Genomic DNA, 25,917 nt, shown 5'->3' with positions numbered 1-25,917 from the left:
TTTACAACCTTTCTTGCCACAGTTGTTAAGTGAATCATTGTATTGTTAAATTAGTAATACGGTTGTTAAATTAATCTGGCTTCCCCATTGACTTGCCTGTCAGAAAGTTGCAAAAGATGATCACATGACACCACCACCACCCTGGACACTACAACCATTATAAGCACATGCCAGTTGCCAAGCACCCAAATTTTGATCACATAACCATAGGGATGCTACAACAGCTGTACGTGTGAAAAAAGGGTCATAAATAACTTTTTTCAATGCCATTGTAACTTTGGTCACTAAAGGAATGGTTGCAAGTCAAGGACTATCTGTACCATACAGCTAATTCCATATTCATCCCAATTACTAATAATATCTAAGTCTGCTCTCATGTGAGATAATAATATAATAATGTAATGTAATGTAATGTAATGTAATGTAATGTAATGTAATGTAATGTAATGTAATGTAATATAATATAATATAATATAATATAATATAATATAATATAATAATATAATATAATATAATATAATATAATATAATATAATATAATATAATATAATATAATATAATATAATATAATATAATATAATATAATATATGTGTGTGTGTGTGTGTATAAAATATATTTCAGTAATTTGATCTTCTAAAACAGGAGTTCCTAAACATTTTGCCATCACATCTCCCTTTAATAAAACTTTAATGTATATAACTCCTCTAAAAATCCAAACACCAAAATGAATGCAAATGAACAATGAAAACAACATAATGAAAATTTGGGAAAGGTGTATTGATTGTAACAATGTAGCTATTTTTCAAATCTCCCCTGGACTCTGCACTTCCCCACGGGATGTATATCTCAATCTGGGAAACCCTGCTCTAACAGATCAATATGAAAAAGGGTGCCCACTAAAACAAAAAAAGGAGACAAATTTAATCTACAATTAAGATGAGAAGGAACTTGCTTGGCCAATTCTGAACCAACAAACTAAAGGAGAAGGACAGCAATCAAACAATTTAACCTTATGGTGAGTTGGGCAGCAAACAAATTCAATACATAAATAAAAATAATTGCTGTATTCATGGTTTTTTTTAATCACCTAATGACATTAAGCAGTGTTATATATTCAAGAACCCTTAATAAGGTGTTTGTAACTTCCTTTTGCACATGTGCACCATCAATGCAGTTAAAGAAAGCTGAACACTTACAGGTAAGTGAAGGATTCTTATTAATTTTTATAACTGCAGTTATAAAAAAGAGGAACGGCTGAAATTATACTCAGAAATTATTTATATTGAGAAGTTGGGGTATAAAGTATATAGTGCTCTTGGCACTGATGCTCTACAGCAGGGGTCCCCAACCCCGGGTCCGTGGACCAGTAGTGGGCTGTGGCATGCCAGCAACCGGCCTGCATGAAAAAGCAAAGCCCCATCCACGAGATGCAGGCAGGACACAAAACCACGCCCTCTCTGGTCCGCGGAAAAACCTTTCTCCACAGAACCGGTCCCTGGTGCCCAAAAGGTTGGGGACCTCTGCTCTACAGAGTTTTTGTAGAGACACTATGCCAATGAACATATTTTGACCCAGAAGACATTTATATACTGGTTCGAATCTTCTCCTTAGTCCCCAGGCAAGAGTTTTTGTTTTTTTTAAAGATTCAGAGAGGGGTAACGTTTGACTCCCTCATCAATTTATTTTTTTCCCTCCATGGTTTATTATCCATTGACATCAATAGCCCAAGAAGCACAATTTTATCTGTTAAGTTTCTATCCCACCCTCCTCACTATCCAAAGCAAACCTGGATGGCTTACAATTATTAAAATAACCCTTGGATTTAAACAATATTGATGAATCATCACAGCTGATCATTTCAAAGAGCTCCCCCTGCGTTTTTAGGGCCTGAAATAATTGCTCTTGTTTCCCCCGTGCTCCAAGAATACAAGGCCGGCTCAAACACTTCACTAATATGACAACTTGAATTCTTGACCTGCCCTCCTCAACGTCAAATTCTACTAAGGGAAACGTTTGGATTGATGATAAATTTACCATTCTAGACTTCCTGGTTTAGTTCCCTATTTTTCTGTTAGGAGCTGAGGCAGGATGCCTAAGTGCACACGGGCCCCTTCTCCAGAATGGGATCTAAAATCCCATTCTGGGATTCCTCAAACCTCAAGTCTGCTTGAAAAGCCACCCTGAGTCTGACCTGAGTCTTCCTGCTCTCCCAGTGCAGCGCTCCGTTCTTACCATGTGGAGGAGAAAACGTCACTATGCACCAGCTTGAAGCAACTATCTTCTTTTTATTCCTTACTCACTGACAAGAATAAAAGCACTCCCAGTCAGAACCTGAGTGGCATCTGACTTGGACTGAGCCTAATAGGCCTGGATAGGGCAAGAGCAGTGTAATTGGTTACCACCAATCTGAGAGCAGCGCCAATCATATCTGGACTGGAAGCACTGTTGATAACTGGATCAGCCAGCTGCAGGTTTTGGGGTTCGGCCAGCATTTATTTCAGGATCAGATTCTCAAGAAACATCCTGTGGAGAGAAGTAGTCGAGAGGGCATCCCGATCCTTCCTAGTGCTTAAAAAGTTCTTCTGGAAAGCTTTGCTTCCTAATCCTTCAGTACACTGGAACCAGCTGCAATTACTTGTGTGAGGAGGAGAGGCACTCTTGACATGACTCAAAGCACTATTTTTTTATTTATTGCAGGAAGGGAGACCTGCATAAAGAAAAGGTCTGATACAGATTCTCCCTCCAGCACGGAAGCCTTTTTTGCTGCCCTGCATAGTTAATAAGGGTGCTTGGAGATATACAAGCAATGTATATTTTAACACTTCCATTTGACTGTGGGAAAAGGCCTTACAAATCCACCTTTGATCTGAGAACAAAAGAAGGGGAATTGTTGACTAGTTCCTGCTTCACCATTCAAGTCTCAGCTGTGCTCCCAGATATGAGGACAAAAGTCATACTTGCTCCCATAACCTCTGTTCCAATTTCACCGGACCACTGTCATTACTACAGCTGCTTCTAGGCCCCAAGAGGCCTAGTTCCAGGCCCATCAAACCAGAAGAATAAACCAGCAAGCCTTGGATGTCCAAAAAAAAGAGACCAGACATTAGTGAATACATTAATGATTACATTCATGTGTCAAACTAAGCCATGTTTTGCTTAATCATCATAGGTATATGACTACTGGCTGGGCTCACATAACATGAAAGCTAAAAACCATAGCATATAAATCACAGTGATTGGGTTCAGAAAACAGACTCTACCACAATCAGACAAATTGCACTGCAACTTTATGTTTGCGATGAATCCTGTTCATAAGGGTGAGGCCTGAAAACCTTGATCAGTAGGAGAAAACTAGCAGTATGTTTGCTCATGAATAGAAAATACAATTCTAATTTTATTACAGGGATGTGAACAATTTTAATGCAATACGGGGGCAGGGGAGAATCCAAACAGTGTTCTGGAAAACAAATCAATTTTTTTCCCAAATAAGGTCTGCACTACAAATTTAAGATCTGCTAAATTGTCACAATCCCTAATCCATGGACATGGAATTGTAATTTTATGGAGAGTGCTTAGGATAATGGCAGCTACATCCAATATGTACGGAAGACTTTGGAACGGTATTCCATTAAATAAAAACTGGAGAAACGCTAGAAACAAAACACTACATCTTCCTCACAGTTTTTGCTGTTAGTTTTTTTAAATGATATGCAGGCTTACATATGTAGTACTGATGATGTTACCTACCATAGTTTGGGTAATGAAATGTCTGCAAGAAAACAACCAAGCTCAGACAGCACCGAGAACTCCTCAGGCTTACATATATAATAGCATGACCTCATTGGGACTTTTTAACTATTTCTAAATCATATAAACAAGGGCCTCTTGTACTATATATTGTACTATATATTGTACTAGATTTTGCACCTCTCCCCTCAATACGTATCATACACATTACCTGCACATAAACAGAGCAGGGTTTCAATAGCTCTTTTGCATCCACCATTTTGAAGCCAGTGACTGTTGCTGGGAAAATCTATGTATACGCACCTATGGTATAACAGATCCCCAGACTAGCCATTTTTAAAAGCTTAAGGGTGGGTTTGAGATAGGCTGTGGATAACGCTGTGGTCAGGATCTGAAATTATCTGTCTCTCACCCAGATGAATAGTCAACACCCAGAAAAAGGAGCAGCCATTAAAATGAACATTATCCTAATACAGGATTTGGAGCAGCACAGGTACCCATTTGGCAACAAGATGCCAACCCACGGCTTGCCCCTTCTAACCTATTATTTATGTAGCTACATGACTGAGAACTGGCAGGCTTCAGCTTACCTAAGTGGAAGGGAAGGGGAGGGAACCCAGAGAGAAAACAACAATAAGGAATGTATTACCGGGAGGAATTATTTGGGTGGACACGTAAAGCACAAAAGAAAAGACAAGCAGTCAGATGTGCGTAGGCCTAATTGAGAGTCCATATATACTATAGAATCAAAATCATGTGTGCATTTTTTCATATGTCAGTAAATGTATTAATGTACAGCATGTAAGCCCAATGGACTTCAATGATTTCAAAACAATGTTGGGGGTTCTTAAATCATTTTATCATGGAATTCTCAAGGAGACAAGTGGGAATGCTGAATAAAAGGGCTTCCCTAACACTATATTCCCTGGCCTGTGTCTGCAGGAGAGTGCCGGGTTTGTTCTGGAGTGTACTAAAATGTGGGTCCACTGGAACTTTAAAGTTTTCCGTGGCCTGATGGCATTTCAGACACACAGCTCAGAATCCTCTGCAGGATCCTTGGTAGAAAAGAGTTAACCTACAAAAATACCCTGAAAATCAGAAGTATAAAAAGCCAACAACACAGCCAGTTGCTACCCACACATCCTTATTATTTTTATAAGAAATATCCAAACACATGGGTTTGTCTTCAGCTACATTTTTTTTTAAAAAAAGCAGTTCTCTCTGCACTGAGGAACTTACAGTCTAAATGTCAACAGATGGAAAAACTAGGGGAGATGTAGAGATAACAAGGAATACCGGTAATGAATGGTAGTTACATGTAACCAGGGTCCTTTTCTAACAGTTGGGAACAGGCACCTGGCTTGTAAGCCAAAACAGTAAGGGGGGGAAGGAGGCTTAGATAAGATTTGGGGAAGAGGAATCAAGAGTGGTAGCCTTTTGTAGTAAGTTTCAAGTATAACAGGATTAAAAACCTATATACAAAGAGATGGACCTTGCCTTCTGCCCCTACTCACCGAATCAGGATTAACCCTTGGAGCCTAGGTCTCTTGTTCCATAACATCACCTTCAACCCCAGTTCTCTGAATCTTTAATTTTCATCATTACTACTACTGCTGTCAGCCTCAATCTTAGACATTTGGGCAATGAAGACTGGCTGGAAATTGGGAGGGTGGGGTGGGGGGAAGGAGGCAGTGCCAAGTAGCAGAAAACTCAAGGGAAGACAGCTCCCAAACATGCCTCCTTGGTATTTCTCACCTCTCTCTCTTCTTCTTTAGCATTTTTAAACTCTGCTCATGCAGAGAGTGCTTTCTGTTCTCAAGTCTGTATGCAGATCACAGTCCACCGACACAGGCAGCCTCACACAGTCACAGACTGCAGGAGAAATGCAATCATGCGTGCAGTGATACACAGCCACGTATTCCGACATGCATGCACAGCCTCCCCCACATCCAGTTTTTTTTTCTGTTCCTCTCTCCAACAGCCAGACTTCTTGTGCATATAGCCTCCCACAAGTCGTCCCTTCTGCTCACATGTACAACCTGAATGCAGAACCAGATATGTGCAATGAGAGACATAAATAGGGATCTTACAGTGATTCATATAGAGGTCCCAACTCGTATCTGAAATTCTAAATACAGATATGCATGCAAAATCATGCTAAAATGTTACAAACAACACAGATCGTTCTTCTGGAGATTATGTATGTTCGTATATTTTAGAAAAAACCATCTCTTTAACAGCTAATAAAAATTGACCTGAAAGCCAAGATATTGGATCGTTTGATCTCCAGTTGCACCTCTGACACTTGCCACAAACTTTTCCAAACCACCCCTCCCCATGCTGTGTCACTCTGCCCCGTTAGTGCCCCCTGTAGCATGGTCACAGGAAACTGGCATGTGAGGTAACTTGACATGCCCCCGTCTAATTGTTTGGTGAGCAGAAAGTACCATAGTAGTACAAGAAAGTGAGAAACCATGTTAAAGAAAGCAGGTCCCCTCCCATATGCCAACACCTAGAGAGCAAACTCATACCCATCCAGTGAAGCCCTGGCACCTGTGAAGCACTGAAGGAACCAGTCAGCAAAAACAACTCCTCTCTATGTTAAGACACAGGGGTGATTCAAATGTGTGCCGAAATAACATAATATTAATATCTGACTAGAAGCGGCAGTGATGGGCAGGGAAGGTATCCCAGGCCAGGTGATATTATTCAGCAGGGTGGACAATGCCCATGCCATCCTGCTGCTTGGTGATGCCCACTTTGGATAATGATGCTGGTACTGGCCAGGTTGCATTCGAGCAGGGATGGGTGAAGGAGAGGCGTTTTAAGAAGAATGGCAGCATAAAGGCTGCGGTACCTAAGTGAGAGGAGGGGGGGAGCAGGAGGGGGGAGCTGGAGAGGGGAGAAAAACAGTGTTGGGAATCCCACTCACCTCGTGTCCTAGAAGGGCAGCAGCTGCACTTGGCCAGGACTTTGCGGAACAAGTGGTGGCAAGCACAGCCTTGCTGGCTCCCACCTCTCATGGTGCCGCCCGGCTGTGCTGGGCTCCGTCACTCACTTTGCCAGCCATCGAGTAAGGGGACAGTACTTCCTAGGCAGTGAAAGGGGGTTGTGGTGGTGGTGGGTGGGTGGGGGGGAGTTCCTGCCATCGCAGCCGTTTGCTCAGTGACAGAACAACAGGGCTGGGCTGGTGCTGCCCGTGGGGAGGAGGAGCTTCTGCAGCTGCCCCCTTGCTTCTCTCCTCCCTCCCTTCCTCTTTTTCTCTCTCTCTCTCTTCATCCATCTCCAGAGCTTCCCGGAGCCAGACTCCCCCTCCCTCCCTCCTTCCTTCCTCACTCTTGCTGAGCCATTGCAGCCAGCTCTGCACCAGCTGAGCCTGCAGCAGGCACAAGTGAGATCTCTGGTGTTCCCACCACTGCAGAAGGCTACTGTGAGGAAGGAGAAGAAAAGAGAAAGAAAACAAACCTGGGTGGATGCAGCAGTCTGGGATTGGGGAGGCCAGGGAACAAATACACTAGTGTGTCTGAAGGAGTGTGCGCGGACATGCAAACAAAAAAGGGTGAGTATACAGTGTGCCCAAACTATATCAGCTAATGTTCCAGAGAGGAATGAGTTGGCAGCTTCTCTTGTGCTGATGGCTGTGAAGGCTGAGTCTTACATAGTGCATTAGTGTTACAGTTCCCCCCCCCCCCCCCCGCCTCACACAGGACAGCAATAACTCCAGAAACAGGGAGCGGAGAGGGATTTGTACAGTCCTTTTCACACCAACTTCCTGTGGCAAAGGTAAAAGCCTCATCTTCAAAACAAAAGGCAGCTGAAAATGCCTACGCAGAAGACAATACAATAGTTAGTTTGGATCAGTCACTCTCTCTCAACACAACCTGCCTCTCATACTCTATAGGAATTAAATTGGAGAAAGGAGTGCTAGGCTCCTTACGTTCCTGGAGAAAAAGTAGTGGGGGAGGTACTGTAAATCTAACAAATAAAACAGAAATACATTTTCACATAGCAAGAATTTTTATACACAAAACCCGCAACACGTAAGAGCCGATATGATGCAGTGGTTAAGTTGTCGGATTGGGACTGGGGAGACTAGATTGAAGTCCATAATAAGCCCATCATGATCGCTCAGTTCAATTATTTCAGGGATTATTGTTGAGATGATGACACTGCCTGTGCCCGTGCACACTAATGTTCCCAGAACAACTGTATCTATACATTTGAAAAGTCAGGCAGATGATAATCACAGGAAGAACACCACTCTCTTGCTGTGTGTAGCTTGCTGTGCTTCATGTTATCCTCACAATGAAGTTTGCTTGGGGGGATGACTGGCCAAATGAAGTCTAATCATCAAAGATGCTAGAGCTAGACTTATCTGAGAAGACCCAAGTTCAAATCCTCTATCAGCCATATACTATTTTGAGCCATTTGCAATGCTTAATTCTTCCTTACAGAATTGTTATCAGGATAAAATGGGGGTGAGTAAACGAGACCTATATAGATTGTTCAAAAATTCTTGGAAGAAAAATTAGGTATAAGTTGAATATGTAAAAACATAAAAGTGCATTTTGAATGAAGGAAATATTGACATTTACATTTGCACCAGTCCCCAGAGATTACATTTACTGCTACCTTTTAATATTTTTCCCCTTTCCTTGTTACCACAATGTCATGCTTTCACTTTCCTACGGACCCACAAAAAAAGCCAAACCTACATCAGGAACATGCTTCACTACTACTGGAAGATTTCCATCATCTAATGCTTCTCAGGCCTGTTGTGACTACAACCTCCATCGTCTTCAACCAGAATTTAAATAGTGCAGTACAGAACTAGAAACAAACTAAAAATTATCATCCAGGATCACAGAGTTCCTTGAGATTGTCCAGCATGCCACAGAATGATGATTATTTTAGTATGAATGATCAACTCATTGGGCTGGTTTAATAATCAGCGTTAAAAACTAGACATAAGATCAACTCTTTAGAAGTGCTTCCTTTTTTTTTTCTTTCATTACCCCAAACCACTGAGGACTGCTCGTAAGTCCCTTCCTTCAACACCATTGTAACTTCGAATAGACAGTGAATAATGGTCATAATTTGTAAAAACAAGATCACTGAATGAGATCTATATCATTTCAGTCAATTGCCGTTAGTAATTTCAATGACTTTTGTCTTAATAGGAGGAATACTTTGGGAGATTTTTGAATATATTTTAGTGTGCATGGCAATCTTTAAATCAATTTAAATGTTGTGATAGGTAATGGGTTCATATGTCGCTATCAGAAGAAAAACATCTACCCAATTTCGGGTAATTTGCCCAGGTTTGGGAAGCACTATAGAGGTAAAAAGCAAACAAGTAAAAAAGGAAGTTGAGAGAAAACATTTTTTATTTGTTGTGATGTTTTCCTACTTGCAGGATGTATTTGGTTGTTATACTAGGTAGCTTTTAAAAATAACATCATGCATTTACATGCTCTTCAGAGATGGTGCAATCTTCTCTGTCACTCTACCATTCCATTCTGCTGCAAATTGTAGATTAGACCTTGTCTGCAACCTGCTCAGTTCAGGTATACGTTGTTGTTTTTTTAATCTCAAATCAGATTTGAATCAAAGATTAGCGCTGGCACCTATTTTCAAAGTGCAAGTTCAAGTGTGTAACATACGGAGCAATAATAATGGTAAAAGTGACTGTCATTATTTCTCAGATTCTTTTCAAAGATAAGGATTGAACAGGACATTAGGATTCTACTCTTCTCACACCTGGCTTAAATCATAGCACCCTTTTTTTAATATTAAAGATGCAATCATCTTAATAGCATTATGTTTTCACCCTAAGACCTTTGGTTTTATGTGCCATTTAAATTGGTCATTGCTTCTGATGAAGTGCTGAGAATAGTTTGTTACAGAATCTAGGGGTCAAGCTTGCTCATCCCAGTACTTCTCAAATATGTTACCGGTAAATTGTGATCTGTACCAAATATCTGTTGACTGTGGGAGCGTTAGTGCCAACTTATTTGGAAGCTGCTACGTGGAGAGAACGTAATCCTGCTGCCTTTCTCTCACAAACTACAATTTCAAAAGAATGTTTAAAAAATAGTTGTGTGGATATTACTCAAATATCAGGGCAGATGGAGGTGAGGACAAGGTCTGGTATCCTATAACCAGGATGCTGTTGGAAGAGGATAATATTTCTACATTTGTATAGTGAGACTGTAGGATAAGAACAAAGGAAGGTAAAGAAAGATAGTTTTTAAAAAAAGCACAAGAGAAGCAAAAGCTATAGCAGGATAACTGTAGACTAAATGGATTTGGGACAAAAAATAACAATATATTTCCCCCCTTCAATTTTCACTGGTAAGAATGTTTTATAATGGTGGGAAGAAAAGCAAATTGTCTCAGTAAGTCTGCAGAACATTGGCTGAGCTGGCAAGGCCAAAGGCAGAAGATAAGATGAGGAACTACAAATCAATTATCTGAATGTCTCTTATGTTAGCTATTATTTAACCGCCATGCACATTTTACCTACTACTACTATACTTTCGTATAGTAATGACTCAAGGGAATAAGGGTGGCTGTTGCACCTTTAAATTGGTAGCTCTTCCACTTTGCAAATGCTCTCCTGAGAGGCTGGAGATGTTCAAGCTGCCAGATAATGAGTTCATTAGAAAGCTCGTAGTCAGAGAAGCTTTTCCACCTTAGGCCACTGCAAGCTTACACCGTAGTTAATTGGCTAGCCAACTACTTGTCTTCTAGTCAGGTCCTCAATGGAGCAGAATCAAGCATTTCCCTTGAGACCTGGCTAAATAGAATGGCAGATTACTAGTTCCAATTCCAGATCCAGTCGGGTAAGAATATAGCTGGCTTTGGCAATACTAAATTACTAGAAAAGTCTCATTGCTCATTTGAACAATGAAAAGCAGGGGCATTGCCAAGCAGATGGAACTGGCAAGGAATCTTACGTCCATTCCAGAGCCCATCAATGTAGAGATGTCATCAGGTCTGAAAGAAACATGCCTAGCTCCCCTGTCTGCTGCTCGTGGAAGTAATCTGTTAATTATTCTGGGAACTAATCAACTGAGGCTCATCCTTTCCGCCCCTTCCTTCAATCTTCTTGCCTCTGTTTTGAGTTCCTCATTTATTTATTTATTTTTAATCCCATTTATATCCCACCCTTCTCCAAAGACTCAGGGCAGCTTACAAACTAAGAAGCACAAATCAATGTGCTTAGCAATAGCCTTCATTCTATGTATATACCTGCTTATTAGGGCTTTTGCCCCCCCCCAAGCGGCATTTTTTACAAAGTCAGCTTATTGCCCCCAACAATCTGGGTCCTCATTTTACCTACCTCGGAAGGATGGAAGGCTGAGTCAACCTTGAGCCTGGTGGGACTCGAACCTGCACTAATTGCAGGCAGCTGATGTTACTTAAGGAGGCATTAGCCCACTGCTCCACCAAGGCCCTTTTTGCTTATTGCCATGAACAGCTTACTCTTTTCTGACCTCTGTGTTGCCTCCCTCTTTTCCATGCTTTCATTTAAAACAACTTCTGCCAGCTGTCATTCTAATGCTCTTACTTTCGTGTCTTTCCCACCCACCCACCCACCCCCACACACTTTATACCCAGCAAACCCAATACTATCTCCTATTTTCTGAAGCTGCATCATTAATTGTTAGCTGCCCGTGAAAAGTCTTATTTCCTAATATTTGATTTATTTTCTTTACAATTACATGATTAACAGGAAAAACAAAAATAATTTCTCTATTTTTATTGCTTCCATGTAGCATTACAATGTAGCCACTAATGCTACTGGTCAAATGGCATTATCTACTTTTTCCATCTTTTCTTCCTTAATGGATCTTTTGGGTGTGAGAAAAAAAAACCAAGAAAGCAAAAAATGAATAAATTCCTTAAATAAGGCACGGTAATTGTATAATAAAAGCCTAATCTAAAAACACCTGTCATCTGTTTTCCCTTGGTCCTTCTTTTTAGTCAAAGAAGCAGAATCTGATGTCTCTCTTTTTCAACTTTGTTCTGTGTGCCTATATACTTTCAGGGATGCATGGATGGATGGATGGATAATAGATAAACAGAGACAGATTTCTCTCCAGATCAAGCTTTGAGAAAACTTATATCTTAAGATCAGAGGTACACAGCCTGGGGACTTTAGACTGCAATGTGGGCCCAAAAGCTTGGGGAAATTCCTCATACCTTTTGCCATTCAGTTTTAATCATAAGGTAATAAAGGGGAAACATTATTCAATATATAGCTCATATCAATGTTAACTGTATTCCATTAATTAAATATACATTTATATTAAATCAAATAAAAGGTTTTCTTCCCTGATTAAACCTTGTTCTTGATTTTTAGCTATTTGGCAGCAATTATGACAAGTGTGACCTGGCACCCACTTCATGAGTTAAAGCAAATTGAGCACTGCCTCCTATCTGATCTCACCAGTTGTTACTTCACAGTCTCTCAATTCCCAAGCAGTTGTTGAGGATTACGGGAGTTGCAGTTAACATAGTTAGCAAATATTATGCAGGGGAAGGCAATCCCATTGTAGCAGTCAACAGATCTGTTACAGTGTTTCAGGCATGGGCTTTCCTCAGCCTAACCCAGGGGTAGGCAACCTTGGCTCTTTTATGACTCATGGGCTTCAACTCACAGAATTCCTGAGCCAGCTTGGCTGGCTCAGGAATTCTGGGAGTTGAAGTCCATGAGTCATAAAAGAGCCGAGGTTGCCTACCCCTGGCCTAACCTAAAGTTATTAAGAATTGAATCTAGGAACTGATACTTGCAAAACCTTGCATTCAAAAATCATCCTAACGAAAATGGCCTTGGGGGAAGGAACCACGTTTGAAAAATTGGGAAATTAGGAATTTAGTATGTGCGGCTCTCTGATTCCAGGATTTGCACCGAGACCAATTAGATATGTGACAGTTTTATTTCCCAAAATGACAGTCACCAAGATCAGATTTTCTTCATTGCTTTGTGCTCATGTAACAGATGGATTTCTAGAAAATGTATCAGACAAATGTGACAAGTGTCTTCATGAGTTTTTTAAGAATACAAAAAACCCATTTGTAAATCATATAAAGGATTGGTTCTCTGTTAAAGCAGGCCAGGGATAGCAACGTGGAACCATAGATACTATGCTGGGTACCTCCTTCTCCCATATGTTAATTTGAAAGAATTCATATCACAAGAGATTTGCTGATCACTACAATACTAGCAGCTGGCAGGCTCCGGCTGTTGACAGAACCATCTTGCTAGTCTGCTTTGTCTTCAGTCCTGCAATCTTCCCTCTCTTAGGATAGCCTCTGAAATATGTCTTTAATGTAGCTAGACCTGAGCAGACATCTAAAATAGACCAAGCAGTCCAACTGGGTTAGGTAGAAACTTTCCTGCATGAGCATCTTTCCCAACTTGTTTTCTAGAGAAGAATGTTTATTGCCCAATGGCCATGCTAGCTATTTAACTTGGTTTTATCATACTGTCTCCTGTAGCACGAAGAGTAGATCTTTTTAAACATAGTGGAATAGACCATAACCAGGGAAAAGATATGCACAGAATGGCTAAGGCTGGACTCCTACTTTATTCAGACTTGTAGATTGGTTTAAGTTTTGTGTTAGACTGGATTCAAATATCACATTGAGACATGTCTGCTTGACCATGGTTTATTGTAAGAAACAAAAATCACAATTGGGAGGATTCGCACAACAAGCTTCATCATTTTTTCATGATGGTTACCATTGCAGTGTACTCTGTGTTTTGACTTACCATGATACATTTAATCCAACCAATTGTACCTTATTCAAAAATATACTTGAAACAGACTGTGTGCTTTGTGAGCTGCAAACCCAAATTAAGACTGTGCAATACCAGTGAAGAAAATAAGAGGAAGACTTCATGGGGGGGGGGGTGACATCAACGTGATGGGGTCCCCCATGAGCAACCAATTTGAATGGTGCATACTAGTCAAAAAATGAATACACACAAAAGGCTAATAGCTAGCAGTATCAATATACTTTGGAAAAATATTGCCTGTCAGAGAAGGCAAGATTCATTAAAGGTATTACAATCATTGTCCAAGTTCCCCAGATCAATGAGAAGTTTTAGTTATTTAGTTTCCAACATTGTATGCTACTTATTTGTTAGGAGTTACATAGTATGTGAATAAATGTACTTAGAGAGGAAACTTACATCCCTGGGAAATACAGCAGTACAGAAAGTATAGTCAATCGATCAATAATCAATTATTCAAGTATGTTGGAGCATAACAAGATGAAAAGAAATGGTAAAGCTGCTTTCCTTATTGCACTGGATCTGGAGAGGCAACCTAACAATAAAATAAACCAAGCAGCTCACCTTCTTCCGTGACCTGGACCACAGGGATTTCCGAAGATGCTATTGCTTCTTGCTGACATCCCATATCAGGCTGCCCCCTGTTGCTAGCCTGGGGTTGCATCTCAGCCCCCAGGTCTGACAGCTGTAATGAAGCAGGAAAATATGTTCAGGTTTTAGGTTAGGATTCAAACAGCCTGTTTGGTATCAGGAGCCTCAGCAGCAGAAATAGATCACAAGCTGGCACATAGCAGTTAATAGATATATTTTTGACACATGAAATTAGCGTAGTTTGCAGGTCATTTTTGTGAGCATCAAGGATGCCTGAACTGCGTATCACAGACACATTGCAGTTTTTATACCATTTTTTAAAAAACTGAAGTAGCTGTTTCTCTCAAATGGAAAAAAAATCAATCTGAGATTCTGGCACGAAGCATTCCTATGCAATCACAGAAGGCAAGATATACTTCAGCACAACAGCTAAATGCAGAATGAAACCTCACTTCTTTGCTATCTTTTGTGGCAAACCTCAAACTTGTGTCAATTCATTTTGACTGCCTAACTACAAAACAGAAACTTACTTTTAAAAGAATGAGAAATAAAGAAACAAGAATTTCCAAGTCTTCTCAGAAGTTCAGGAGACTTTCCATTCTAATGCCTGGATCACAGACAGACACCATGTCTGACACCCCCCCCCCAAGGGATGCATTAGTTTCCAAGTCAGAACTTCAAGCCTCCCCATCACATCACGGCTCTTTCCTCTCACCCCACCCCGGTTTATGTATCAATTAGTTACTGTGGAAATCCAATTATTTCACGTATGTGAAAGTTGGAAGTGTTTGCCCTCTCTCGTGCTTCAGAAGAGGATTGCAAAGGGAAAAAAAGCAAGGATACTTCCCTGTTTTCCAGTTCCTGCTTCCAAACTTCAGTTCTCCACTATTATTCCTGTGCAAGAGAAGGGGAAGCCATGAATGTGTTCTCCCTCTCCTCCCCACTGAAGGAAACCAAGCCATTGTTTTTCCACGTCATTAGCTGCTTCTTTACAGATTTTATTTGGGGGGGGGGCAGGGAAGGAAGTAAAAGAGAAAGCAGCTGACTTCCTCTTTCCCCTCATTTAAACCGCTCTCCTGTGGTACAAAACTGACCATGCGAGTAGGTCACAAAAGCTACAAAAGTGATGCTGGGAGTTGTTCTGGATTACACAGTACCTGGCCACAAACCTGGGTGACCCAATTTCTATGACTAATATAAAAAAGATCTGATAGACAGAATTTTCACACAAAGGGGAATTGGATCTTCTTTCCCACTCAGTTGGATACCTCAAAGAGAGACTTAACTCCACAGCAAAACGGAATCTCCTTGTTCTGAAGAGGTGTGAGTATCTCTTTAGAAGAAATATTGAAATGAAATCCCTATGGAAAGATGACCTTTTCAAGACCAAGCTTTTGCACTTTCTGGGCGTATCTGTTTGAATTTCTGTAGGAAACAGAATACAGAATTAAATGGACTTGACAAGGTAGACTAATCTGTAAACACTAATCTTAAATCTTTTTGCTATATAATGCTCTTCCTGGAGTTGGCGGAGTAGAGACAGAGCACCAGAACAAAGTACTGAGTAGGCACAAAGTGTGAAGATACTGGGGACATAGAAAGAAAAACAGTAATGTTTACAAGTAGATTTTAAAAAGAGCAGAAACAAAGACAAGCCAATGTACATGCTAATTCTGGCACAAAAAAAAATCAAACCAAGTAGGAAAAGAGAAAATTCTGGTTCCTGTGCATATTCTTCCCCATCTTACCACCTAACCCTAAAATCCTGTTTTCTTCATTGGTCTGCCAAACATCACCAGGGAGCCTGTAAACAGAACATAAATGTTTCTGTTTTGCTCTATAGACACAAAAAAAGATAGGCAATGACTGACACACTGCTCCATATAAATGTTGTTAGCTGCGAAGTCGTGTCTGACCCATCGCGACCCTATGGACAACGTTCCTCCATGCCTTCCTATCCTCTACCATCTTCTGGACTCCATTTAAGCTCACGCCTACTGCTTCAGTGACTCCATCCAGCCACCTCATTCTCTGTCGTCCCCTCCATATAAATAGGTCCTATTTAATTACTATCATCCATAACTTTAAAGGTTGAAGCCAGTGGCCACCATGTCACATGGCACTGGATTCAAGAGCTGCACAGAAAGAGTAAACACTTTGTTTTATCTGTCCCTGAATCTACTTCTTTCACCAGACCTCATAAAATAACCAGCTCATTTTTCAAGATCCAGCACTCTTTCTTCCTTGAAACTGGGATGACCAGATACTAGCGAGTGCAGAGCCTTTTGTGATACTGCAGTTTGATAGTCCACAAGTGAAGTTGAGCTAATGACTGCATCGTCTGATATAAAAGTAATACTATATGACAGCCAGCCTGAGCTGACACATTATGTTCCAGTTTTGTGAGTTTTTTCACTGTGTCACTGATGTAAAAAATTAAATAGGGGGCTAAGATACACCCTTGCTTAACGCTCTTAGAAGTAGACATTGCAACAGCAATACATCAAGCTACATCTGCTCAGTTCCCTTCACACCTCCTAAAATTAGCAAATCTCCAGCTTTCTTTGTATAGTCATCCTTCTTCTTATAACATGGGATCTAAGCCCAGATCCAAAATGATTAAGCACAGAAGTTGGGCACTGTAAAAATGATGCCCTGCTGAAGAACCAGCTATTCAGCAACTAGTCTCTCTTGGGTAGCCATGCGTAAACAAGTCTTGATAGAGGATAATATTTGTAGCTCAGGGTTGAAATGAGGGATTCTTGGTGATCACCCCACTCCCTGCCAGCACTGATGATGTTACCTACTTTGGGTAATGAAATGATTGCAAGAAAATAACCAAGATCAGAGAGCATCAAGGACCCCTCGTGAACAAGTCGGTGCAAAAACTGTCAAGCCATTAGAGAACCGTACACACTGCTCAGTATGACATGTGGGTCATACAACCAAAATGGAGTAATGTAGGTGGTAGACTACAATACCTCTAAAGAAGTAGTTTAATAGTTTAATAGTTTATTAGACTTATATACCGCCCTTCTCCCGTAGGACTCAGGGCAGTTCACAAGGTTTTTAAAAGAAACAATACCACAATTACAAAATTTAAAACAATTAAAATGATTATATTAAACCTTGAATATAAAAATCTTAGTTAAAAACCAATTAAAACCCCAATTAATACCCTCAGTCCAGGCCAGAGAGCTCGAAGAGCCAGGTCTTCAGGTCCCAGCGGAATGAATGGAGGTCAGGGGCAGTCCTAAGCTCTACAGGCAGCTGGTTCCAAAGGGCCGGCACACCCACTGAGAATGCCCTCCCCCTGGGTATTGTCTGCTGGCAATCTTACCGGCGGTACCCTGAGAAGACCCTCCCTGTGGGAGCGCACAGGACGAAGGGAGCTTGATGCCGGCAGCAGGTGTTCCCTCAGATATCCCGGACCCAAGCCATTTAGGGCTTTATAGGTCATCACCAGCACCTTGAATCTCACCCGGAGGGCAACTGGAAGCCAATGCAGCTCACAGAGCAGAGGTGTTATGTGGGAGTATCGGGAAACCCCCATCACAACCTGCGCGGCTGCATTCTGTGCCAGCTGAAGCCTCCGGGTGGTCCTCAAGGGCAGCCCCATGTAGAGAGTGTTGCAATAGTCCAATTGGGAGGTCACGAGCGCATGAGTGACTGTGCGCAGGGCATCTCGGTTCAGATAGGGCCGCAACTGGCGCACCAGGTGAACCTGGGCAAAGGCCCCCCTGGTCACGGCTCCTATATGATCTTCAAAACTGAGCCGCGAATCCAGAAGGACGCCCAAGTTGCGTGCCCTATCGACGGGGGGCAACACCTCACCCCCCCATCATTAAATATGGAATAGGCTGGTTAGCCCGAGATGCCGGTATGCACAGCCACTCAGTCTTGGCAGGATTGAGATGAAGCCTGTTTCTTCCCGGACTGCCTCCAGGCAACGGGACATCACGGCGAGGGCATCACTGGGTTGGTTCAGGGTGGAAAGAAAAAGTAAACGCCAACCTGCCTACATCAGGCTTGCAAACAGCTGTAGACACAGTTACTTGCAGCAGAGTTTAAAAAAATAAATAAATCCCACCAGGTGACCATGTAATGAAAAACTAGCTCTTTTCCCTTTTTTGGCCAGCAAGTGCTACAGATTTATTAGCATAAGTTTATTCCATGAAAATAATTCAGAGAGGAAGTCATGTTATTCTGCTTCTTGCTAAGGGGGTGGGGGTGAGTTTAAAACAACAATAAAACTTGAGCTTTCCCAGGATCACAAGTCTACTTTTCCTGATACTACACCAGGGAAAACAGATTAGTATGGATTCCTGTGAGACTGTAACGTTTATAAACTTAAAAGGGCAAGATTAGCTTAAGAAGACCCTTGAATCGTCTTTTTTTTTCCACGCAGAGAATACAATTGACAGGATTCACAAACATCTGATTTGGCAACTACCATATTGTAAGTCACTCATTGTAGGTCAATGGAGTTTCTGCCCCTCCTCCTCCTCCTCCCACTCCCTAATTTTCTGGGCAGGGCAAAGGTCATGAATGAGAGGGGTGGGATCTTCTTCCCTTAGCCCTGGGGTTGGGAGAGGGCAGCAGTAAAAACACCCTGGAACTGAAAGACCAGTTGGCCTGGTTATCCTTGGCTTTCAACAGACCGAACCTTGTAGACCTGTCTGTCTTTTCTGCTACTTGTTAATGTTACTAATGCCTTTCAGAAAGTGGGAGCCCTTTTTTAAACTGAAATTAAATTACAAACATTTAGAAATCAAGATGATGCTTTGGTTGTTTTGTTTTGTTTTTTCATCAATTATGGGGGGTTATGAGAGCCTTGGTGGAGCAGTGGGCTAATGCCTCCTTAAGTAACACCAGCTGCCTGCAATTAGTGCAGGTTCGCGTCCCACCAGGCTCAAGGTTGACTCAGCCTTCCATCCTTCCGAGGTAGGTAAAATGAGGACCCAGATTGTTGGGGGCAATTAAGCTGACTTTGTAATAATGCCGCTTGGGTGTGTGTGAAAGCCCTAATAAGCAGACATATACATAGAATGAAGGCTACTACTGCTAAGCTTGTAAGCCGCCCTGAGTCTTCAGAGAAGGGCAGGATATAAATGGAATTAAAATAAATAAATAAAAAAATAAAAAAACTTTGTAAAAAAAAAGCACAAACCTATCCCCTATGAAATAGGAATGCCACAATGTCCTCGTGCAGTTTTCCAGCAACTGTGACTGCACAGCTTCAACGACACTCCAAACAACTCTATAATTGAAAAAAAAGCAACCCTCAAAAGAATCCATTCCACCAAATAAACCCAGAGATACCATATAATACTGTCTTCTTAGTAACTTACCAGCCTTGTCCAAGGCAGCACATTTACTGTAGTTCTGCTAAGACAAGAGCATTCCAAAGGCTATAAAAACCCAATCTTTACTTTTCCATTAGAGCTGTGCCTGCCCCACCCCTTTAGCATTGCTCAACAACCCCCACAAGCTCATTTTTCTGTCCTGGACAAGGGATATCAGCCTTCTGGGTGGGGAGAAGCACAGACTCACCCTGATAAAAAAAAAAGATTGGAAGCGAAATTCCTCCTGGATCCATTGTCACACCCCAGTTTTCAGAACAATAAAATAACTTTTAAAACGGGAGTTTGAGGATGACGGAAAGACTCTCCCCAAAACTTAAAAACCTCCACTTAGCCTTAATGAAGAAAATTGCACAATTGGAGAGAAGAGATTTCTATTCATCTTACCTTCCGCCTTCAGGGCTGGAAATGTCTGGAGGATAAGGATGACCCTAATCTGACATGATTTACTTCTTCTGATCAAGGGGTCAGCACAGACCTCCCACGTTAACTTAACAAAACTAAAACTCTGACTGTAATGGCTATACCACAGCAGTCGTGGTCACAGATAACAACATGGAAATGTACTGATTTGCAGTTCAAAGTCCATCAGCAGTCTAGAATCTTATAGACAGTGTCATCTTGACCTCCCCGGGACTACTATAGATGGCAAAATTTTCAGAACATACTTATCTTATTTACTGGGGAATTATCAATCCTCCAGCTCAGTACTACAATCAGTGCCTCAGATACATCCTTTCTCCCCTCCCCCCTTGGGGAAAAAAAATCCCCCACTTCCTTGGACAATGCATTTTCTCCAAGCAAGCAATAACCTGCAACGTAACTGACCCAGAGGTGTTCCTCATAAACCTTCGGTTGCCCCCAATTATCCCCACTGTGCTTAAATGTTACATGCAAGACTGCTTCTTTTCTTGCAAAAGTTTTCCTCCTCCTCCCACTGCCTAGTTCCCTCAAATCTTACCCAGGGTTGGCTGGGTAGAGCCAGCGATGTTAGGATATCCCCCATGGCTCCTAGCATCTGGTCAGTACGTCCCCCTGTCTGCTGTGGAGCCTTCATGATGCCGAGGATCCTGCTCACCTTCTCCCACCACACTTGGCTTCAAAGCGGGAGGCATCTGGAGGACTGGGAGGAGACTGGGCACCCTGCCTCTGTGTATGTTTGTGCGTGTCTAGGTCCGTGTCTGTGTTGGGTGCTGGAACAGTCAAGTAAAAAACCATTTCCAAGTCAGCCAGCTCCAGCTACCATATCTTCCCTGCTACAAGCGGCTGCCTCTTTAGCCGCACCCCTGTGTGTCTGGATCCTAAATCCTTTTATCTCTTAAACATCATCTCCATTTACAGGCATTCAGAGATAGTCATGGATTAGGGACAAAGGGGACACTGCAGACAAAGTTGAGCATGTCGCCGTGACTGGCAGCTGAATTCTGTATAAAAGGAAAATGGCAGATAGCATGATTTAAAGGGGACATCAGCAGAGGGAAATTGGCTAGCTCTGGCAAATAGCAGGGTTCAGAAGTGTTAAATCTGAAACTAGTTTAAACAGACTATGAAAGTGCAGGAGTAAATGAAAGAACTAGTGGAAAATTCAAGCGTTTAATTATGATAATATGACACAGAGATAAACATCTAACACTACAGTATTCATTCTGTGAGCAGCACAGTCCTGCGGCTGAACAGTCCTGCCATTGAGCCAAAGGGACAATGCATTCAAGATAGTCAGCCACTAGAGGGCACCACATAGTCCGCCTCAGTTGACCTTAATAAAATGCTCCTTGAGTTCTTCCATGACTTCCCATTCACAAGTCAGGCATACAACTCAGATGGTGTTTTAATTCTTTCCAAACCTAGGAAAACCTAGCCATTTCCTAATCAAAACGGGCTGCTTTCTACTAAGGGGAGACATTGTGCTTGAGCTGATTTGGAATTTTCACCGACAAAATGGCTTTTATGGTGGGGGTTGCCAGTTCACCAAATGGCTGCCATGTAGATGCTGCCAGTCACAACGCCCATTTACCAGAAACTCATGAGCTACGCTCTTTACCACTCCAACCTAGCTTTGTCTTCCCCCACAGACGTATACCCTACCTTGAAAAGAGACACTTCCAAGAAAACACTAAGTTGTAGCCATATAGCATTTTCTAAGAATATATAGTAAGGTTTACATGGAACCCTGAGAGATTCTTATGAATAAAAAGGATAGCACTGTTTTGCTTAATAAGAGAATACTTCCCCTTTGTTTTTACTCCTTTTTATGTTTCAAAAAAATATTAGGCAAGGGAGGAAGTCTGGCAGGAGCCAAAAGAGGCGTAGCCAGGCAAGTTAGTACCCAGAAGCAGCACTCTGCTGACCCCCCTATTGTGTTGATGGGATCTACTTGATAGCTGCCTAGCAACCAGCAAATGCTTCTCGACCAGGCCAATGGGAAACTTTCAAAGTGACCTCCCAAAATTCAGGGCACAGAAAGGCCACCTGTGTGGAACAAAATGAGGAATGGCAAAGATCAGTAACTTCCTTCACACTGCTGTTTTATCCCATGAGGGTTCGTTTCCATCTGCTGCATTATCTGAATAGAAAAAGCTAAGGTTAGGTGGACTGGATCAACTCACTTCTTCGAATATTTCATTTTGAAATCTCCTGTTCGCGGTCTACCAACTGATCGTTTGCATGCCTTGTAAATTAATTTTCCGATAACGACAAGGATTACTTCTAAGAAAGTATGCCCACATTTCAACCATAAAAAGCAATAGTTGTAACAATTATCAAGCCACTATCTCAGTGATCATGAGACATCACATACATTACCTACTACTGCCAGCAGTGGCCTTTTACTAATGGTAATGGCTACCTCTAGTGGTCTGCTTACATTCACCGCCCTGAGTCCTTCGGGAGAAGGGCGGTATACAAATACAATAAAACTAAACTAAACTAAACTTGAATGCTTGTTGAATGTATGTTTGCTTCTGCCTCAATGGGAAATCTCATTTTTAAAAATTATCAAGACTTGCTGTCCAGAACACAACATCAAAAGAAAGCTCTCCAAGTGCCTTTTAAGGTTGAGTTAGTCATATTTCCAGGAGGAAATTCTGGGAATTACAGGAATTTATCTAAGACAGGGGTCCCCAACCCCCGGTCCGTGGCATGCCAGCAACCGGTCCGCACAAACAAGCAAAGCCCCATCCACGGGATGCAGGCAGCACACAAAACCACGCACCCTTCGGTCTGTGGAAAAACCTCTTTCCACGGAACTGGTCCCTGGTGCCCAAAAGGTTGGGGACCTCTGATCTAAGACATCTAGAAGGCATTTATTTGGAGACAGTTGATTTGAAAGAATATGTAACTCCAATAAAGTCCTAGTTTCTTCCATGTGTCTCTTGCAATTATGGTACAGTAACCTCTCCAGCTAGTTTCCTCTGCAGCCCTCTATAGTCTTGTAAATACGGGAACAGGGTCAACCCCCCCCCCCCCACACACACACCCTTGTGTTCATTTCCTGCAGTTTTTCATTCCCACTTTCCAGAGAATCAAAAAAAAAAAACATTGCTGGAGCCAAAGCCTTGAGCTGAAGCCATGAGGGAAGGAAAAAGGGGTGGAGAGATCAGAGCTTTGGCCTCTCTGCCACGCAACCGCAGTCTCCTTCCCCAGCCTTCATATTATATCAAGGCTTCTGCACAGCTTCTTCCCCCCCCCCCGAGCTTCTAATCCTTTTCTGGCCCCCAAAGTTAACACTTGTACTAAATGCACAAAGTCTCCTCCTCTGTCTTCTAGCATCACTATTGCAGCCCCATCTCTTGCTCTCCAAGTGCTTGCTGCTGGACCCTGAAAAACAATTATGTCCTGACAACAGTAACCTCCTGGATTAATCCTCCTGCAGGATTGATTTACACTGATGTGAGGCTGCTGACTTCCTGGTCTAAATTTGAAACTCTATGCTAAATTCTGGATCCCCACTTTTGCATGGCTATATACTTCTCTGGTGATCCGATTAGTCAAGAGAAAAGCTGTTCGATTTCTAGTTACCCGAAAAGCAAGGCAAAAGCACAAGCAACCTAATTCCACTGATTTTAGTGGAGTTTTGTTTCAATTGCTAAATCAAACTCAGGGAAAAGACATAAAAGGAAGGTATATGGGGAGGTAACTGAGCCACAAAGACAACCTTTTCTTTGATGTGCCCCATGACGTTGCCTTCCTCGTTCCCAATCCAAGGTCAGGGGGGTGAGGGCAAAAAAATTAAGATGTTGGTCACAGCAACACAACCCCGCCACACACACACACACACCTCTTTTAAGTGGAGCATGTCACTTATACCGAGAAGCAAAGTTTAAGTCTCATGGCATTTTTTTGACACCTCCATTGCATGGTCCTGACCTAGCCTATAAGCCGAAGTAGTATTTCCTACCCTTCAGGGGCAGCCTATGAAATCCCTTAGTATCTGTTTCCTCCTTACCTTGGGGAACCCCCAGTGATTGCCAGCAAATGGAAGAGAAGTGATAAGTGGAGATCAAAGACTGGCAATGGGGATAGTCAATTTCACACTGGTATAATTTTCTGCCCATTCAAGCGCCAAGGGAGAACTCCTCAACTCAGTAGTGAGCAAAGTCCCTTTGGTCATCACACATGAGGTTCATCGAGGTTTCAGTGAATCAACCTAAAATGCTAGGGTTTACATAATTCTGAATCATACATAGATATCTCCAGTAGGGTCACTGAAGTCAGTGAACCAGAACAAGGCAAGGGAGTGAGGTAAGACAAGCCTAATTAGAGTGGAGACACTGGAACATTTGACTCAGAGACTCAGTATTTTGTGGAAGATGTGGCTGAAAGAAACAGCTGGAAGGTCTACAGACTTGAAGAGCCTGCTCCAAATGGCCATCCTCCAAGGGCCTTGAACCCCAATTCCCATTGTCCCTGGCAAAGGTTATGGGCATGGCGGTCCAAAGTTGCAGATTGGCGGAATTGGTCCAGATCCCAACTGGGTGATTTTTCAGTGTCTGGATGAAGACTTGGCCTCTCCTTGCTGAGGCACTGGGAATTGAAAATCAAAAAGATGGGACAGAAAAATGGGGTTTCACGTGGCAAAACAAAGGGAAGAGACTCTGTGCGTTCAGCAGAAGGGGCCACTTTGGGGCCCAGCATGATGTTGAAAGCCAGAACTGAACTCTTTTTTTTTGGTTACTACTTCCGGCTTAACTTGAGTCTACTGTGTGGTGGATCTAAAACTGCTTCCAGTATCAGGACTCACCCCATACGAAGGTATGAAGGCAAGAATACCTCTGAACATATGGCACCTATAGAATAAACAAAGCCACCTCCTACCTCATCACCTCTCGTTTTTTGAAATCAATTACCATCCTCCGGGAAATAACTATAGTGAAATTTTCATATTCTGTAGCAAATGATCCCTCTCTTTAGATGTATATTGCTTTGCCTGAAATGGTATAGGGTTTCCTGCCTGAGCAGGTTGGACTAGATGACGTCCAAGGTCCCTTCCAACTTTATATTATTATTATTATTATTATTATTATTATTATTATTATTATTATTATTATTATCTACCTTAAAACAACTTTAAAATTGTATAAAGACACTTTTGCCTTCCATTCACTCTGCTAAGTAGGACCACCTCCAAGTTTAATGGAACCACTGAAAGGGGGGGGGAGCTGTTAAGTGCCAATACGAAAATCCCTGGCCCTCCAAATTCTGCATAGGCTTCATTAATCTGCATTAATCGTTTTGCTCAGTATGCCAGAGCACCTTTTACAATGGCAGCCTGTGTGAGCATCTACAAGGATCCTGCTTCCTAAGGAAGGAACCGTTTGAAATTTTCCAGAGCTGAGACCCTGACAGAAACTCAAGTAATGGCAGCATTCCAGCTGTAGGTACATTAAAAACAGTGAGGAGGTTTCCTTGCAGAAGGAACAGAGTGCTTCTCTATCCAGTGTCAGATTTCAGGTAGGGATTGGCGAGACAAGATTTCTGTCTCTCTGCAAGAGCCAGCCAAAAGAATATACGGGATACTCATCAGAGAATTTTGCTGAGTGGGCTGGGATACGTAGAATATTCTAAAGCTGCTTTCCTGCTCCCCAAGACAGTTTATCTCCAAGAAACTTGTAAGCCATTTATTCAGCATCTTTTACAACAAGCAAAAGTTAAAACATCAGTGTGATCTCTACCAGATCAACATCAAGAGTTTGTCAGGACAAAACAACAACCTATTATGGAACTCACCTTTTTGAAGAAAACCAACAGTCCAGCACTTCAACCAACACCCATTCACAAAATTGGAAGGGGCCCACCGACCTCCTACAACACAGATGACAAACTCGCCGCATCACGTGACATGTCGCAACGTATCACAACTTTTTTTGCATTGCTGGAGCTGGGATGGGCACAGCCTCCGTATGATGCAACCG

At 42.0% G+C, this 25,917-nt stretch overlaps 1 protein-coding gene across 7 annotated transcripts in view; it reads right to left on the bottom strand.

Annotated features, from left to right (window-relative positions):
* Nucleotides 1-25,917, bottom strand: part of ARHGEF25 (Rho guanine nucleotide exchange factor 25) — a gene marked incomplete at its 5' end in the record, with an annotated part of 308,962 nt that overhangs the window by 54,916 nt on the left and 228,129 nt on the right. For 5 of the 7 annotated variants that reach the window (XM_083356674.1, XM_083356676.1, XM_083356673.1 and 2 more), the window contains one exon: nt 14,118-14,238. In XM_083356674.1, the coding sequence (XP_083212800.1) occupies nt 14,118-14,217 (100 nt within the window). Of the gene's footprint in view, nt 1-6,680; nt 6,842-14,117; nt 14,239-20,468; nt 20,565-25,917 lie in introns of those variants that run through there. The other 2 variants (XM_083356672.1, XM_083356678.1) reach the window with 2 other exon arrangements.

This window comes from Vipera ursinii (genome assembly GCF_947247035.1).
Source record: "Vipera ursinii genome assembly, chromosome: 2".
In the NCBI taxonomy this organism is placed as follows: domain Eukaryota; kingdom Metazoa; phylum Chordata; class Lepidosauria; order Squamata; family Viperidae; genus Vipera; species Vipera ursinii.
This window is presented reverse-complemented; position numbering and strand designations above follow the sequence as displayed.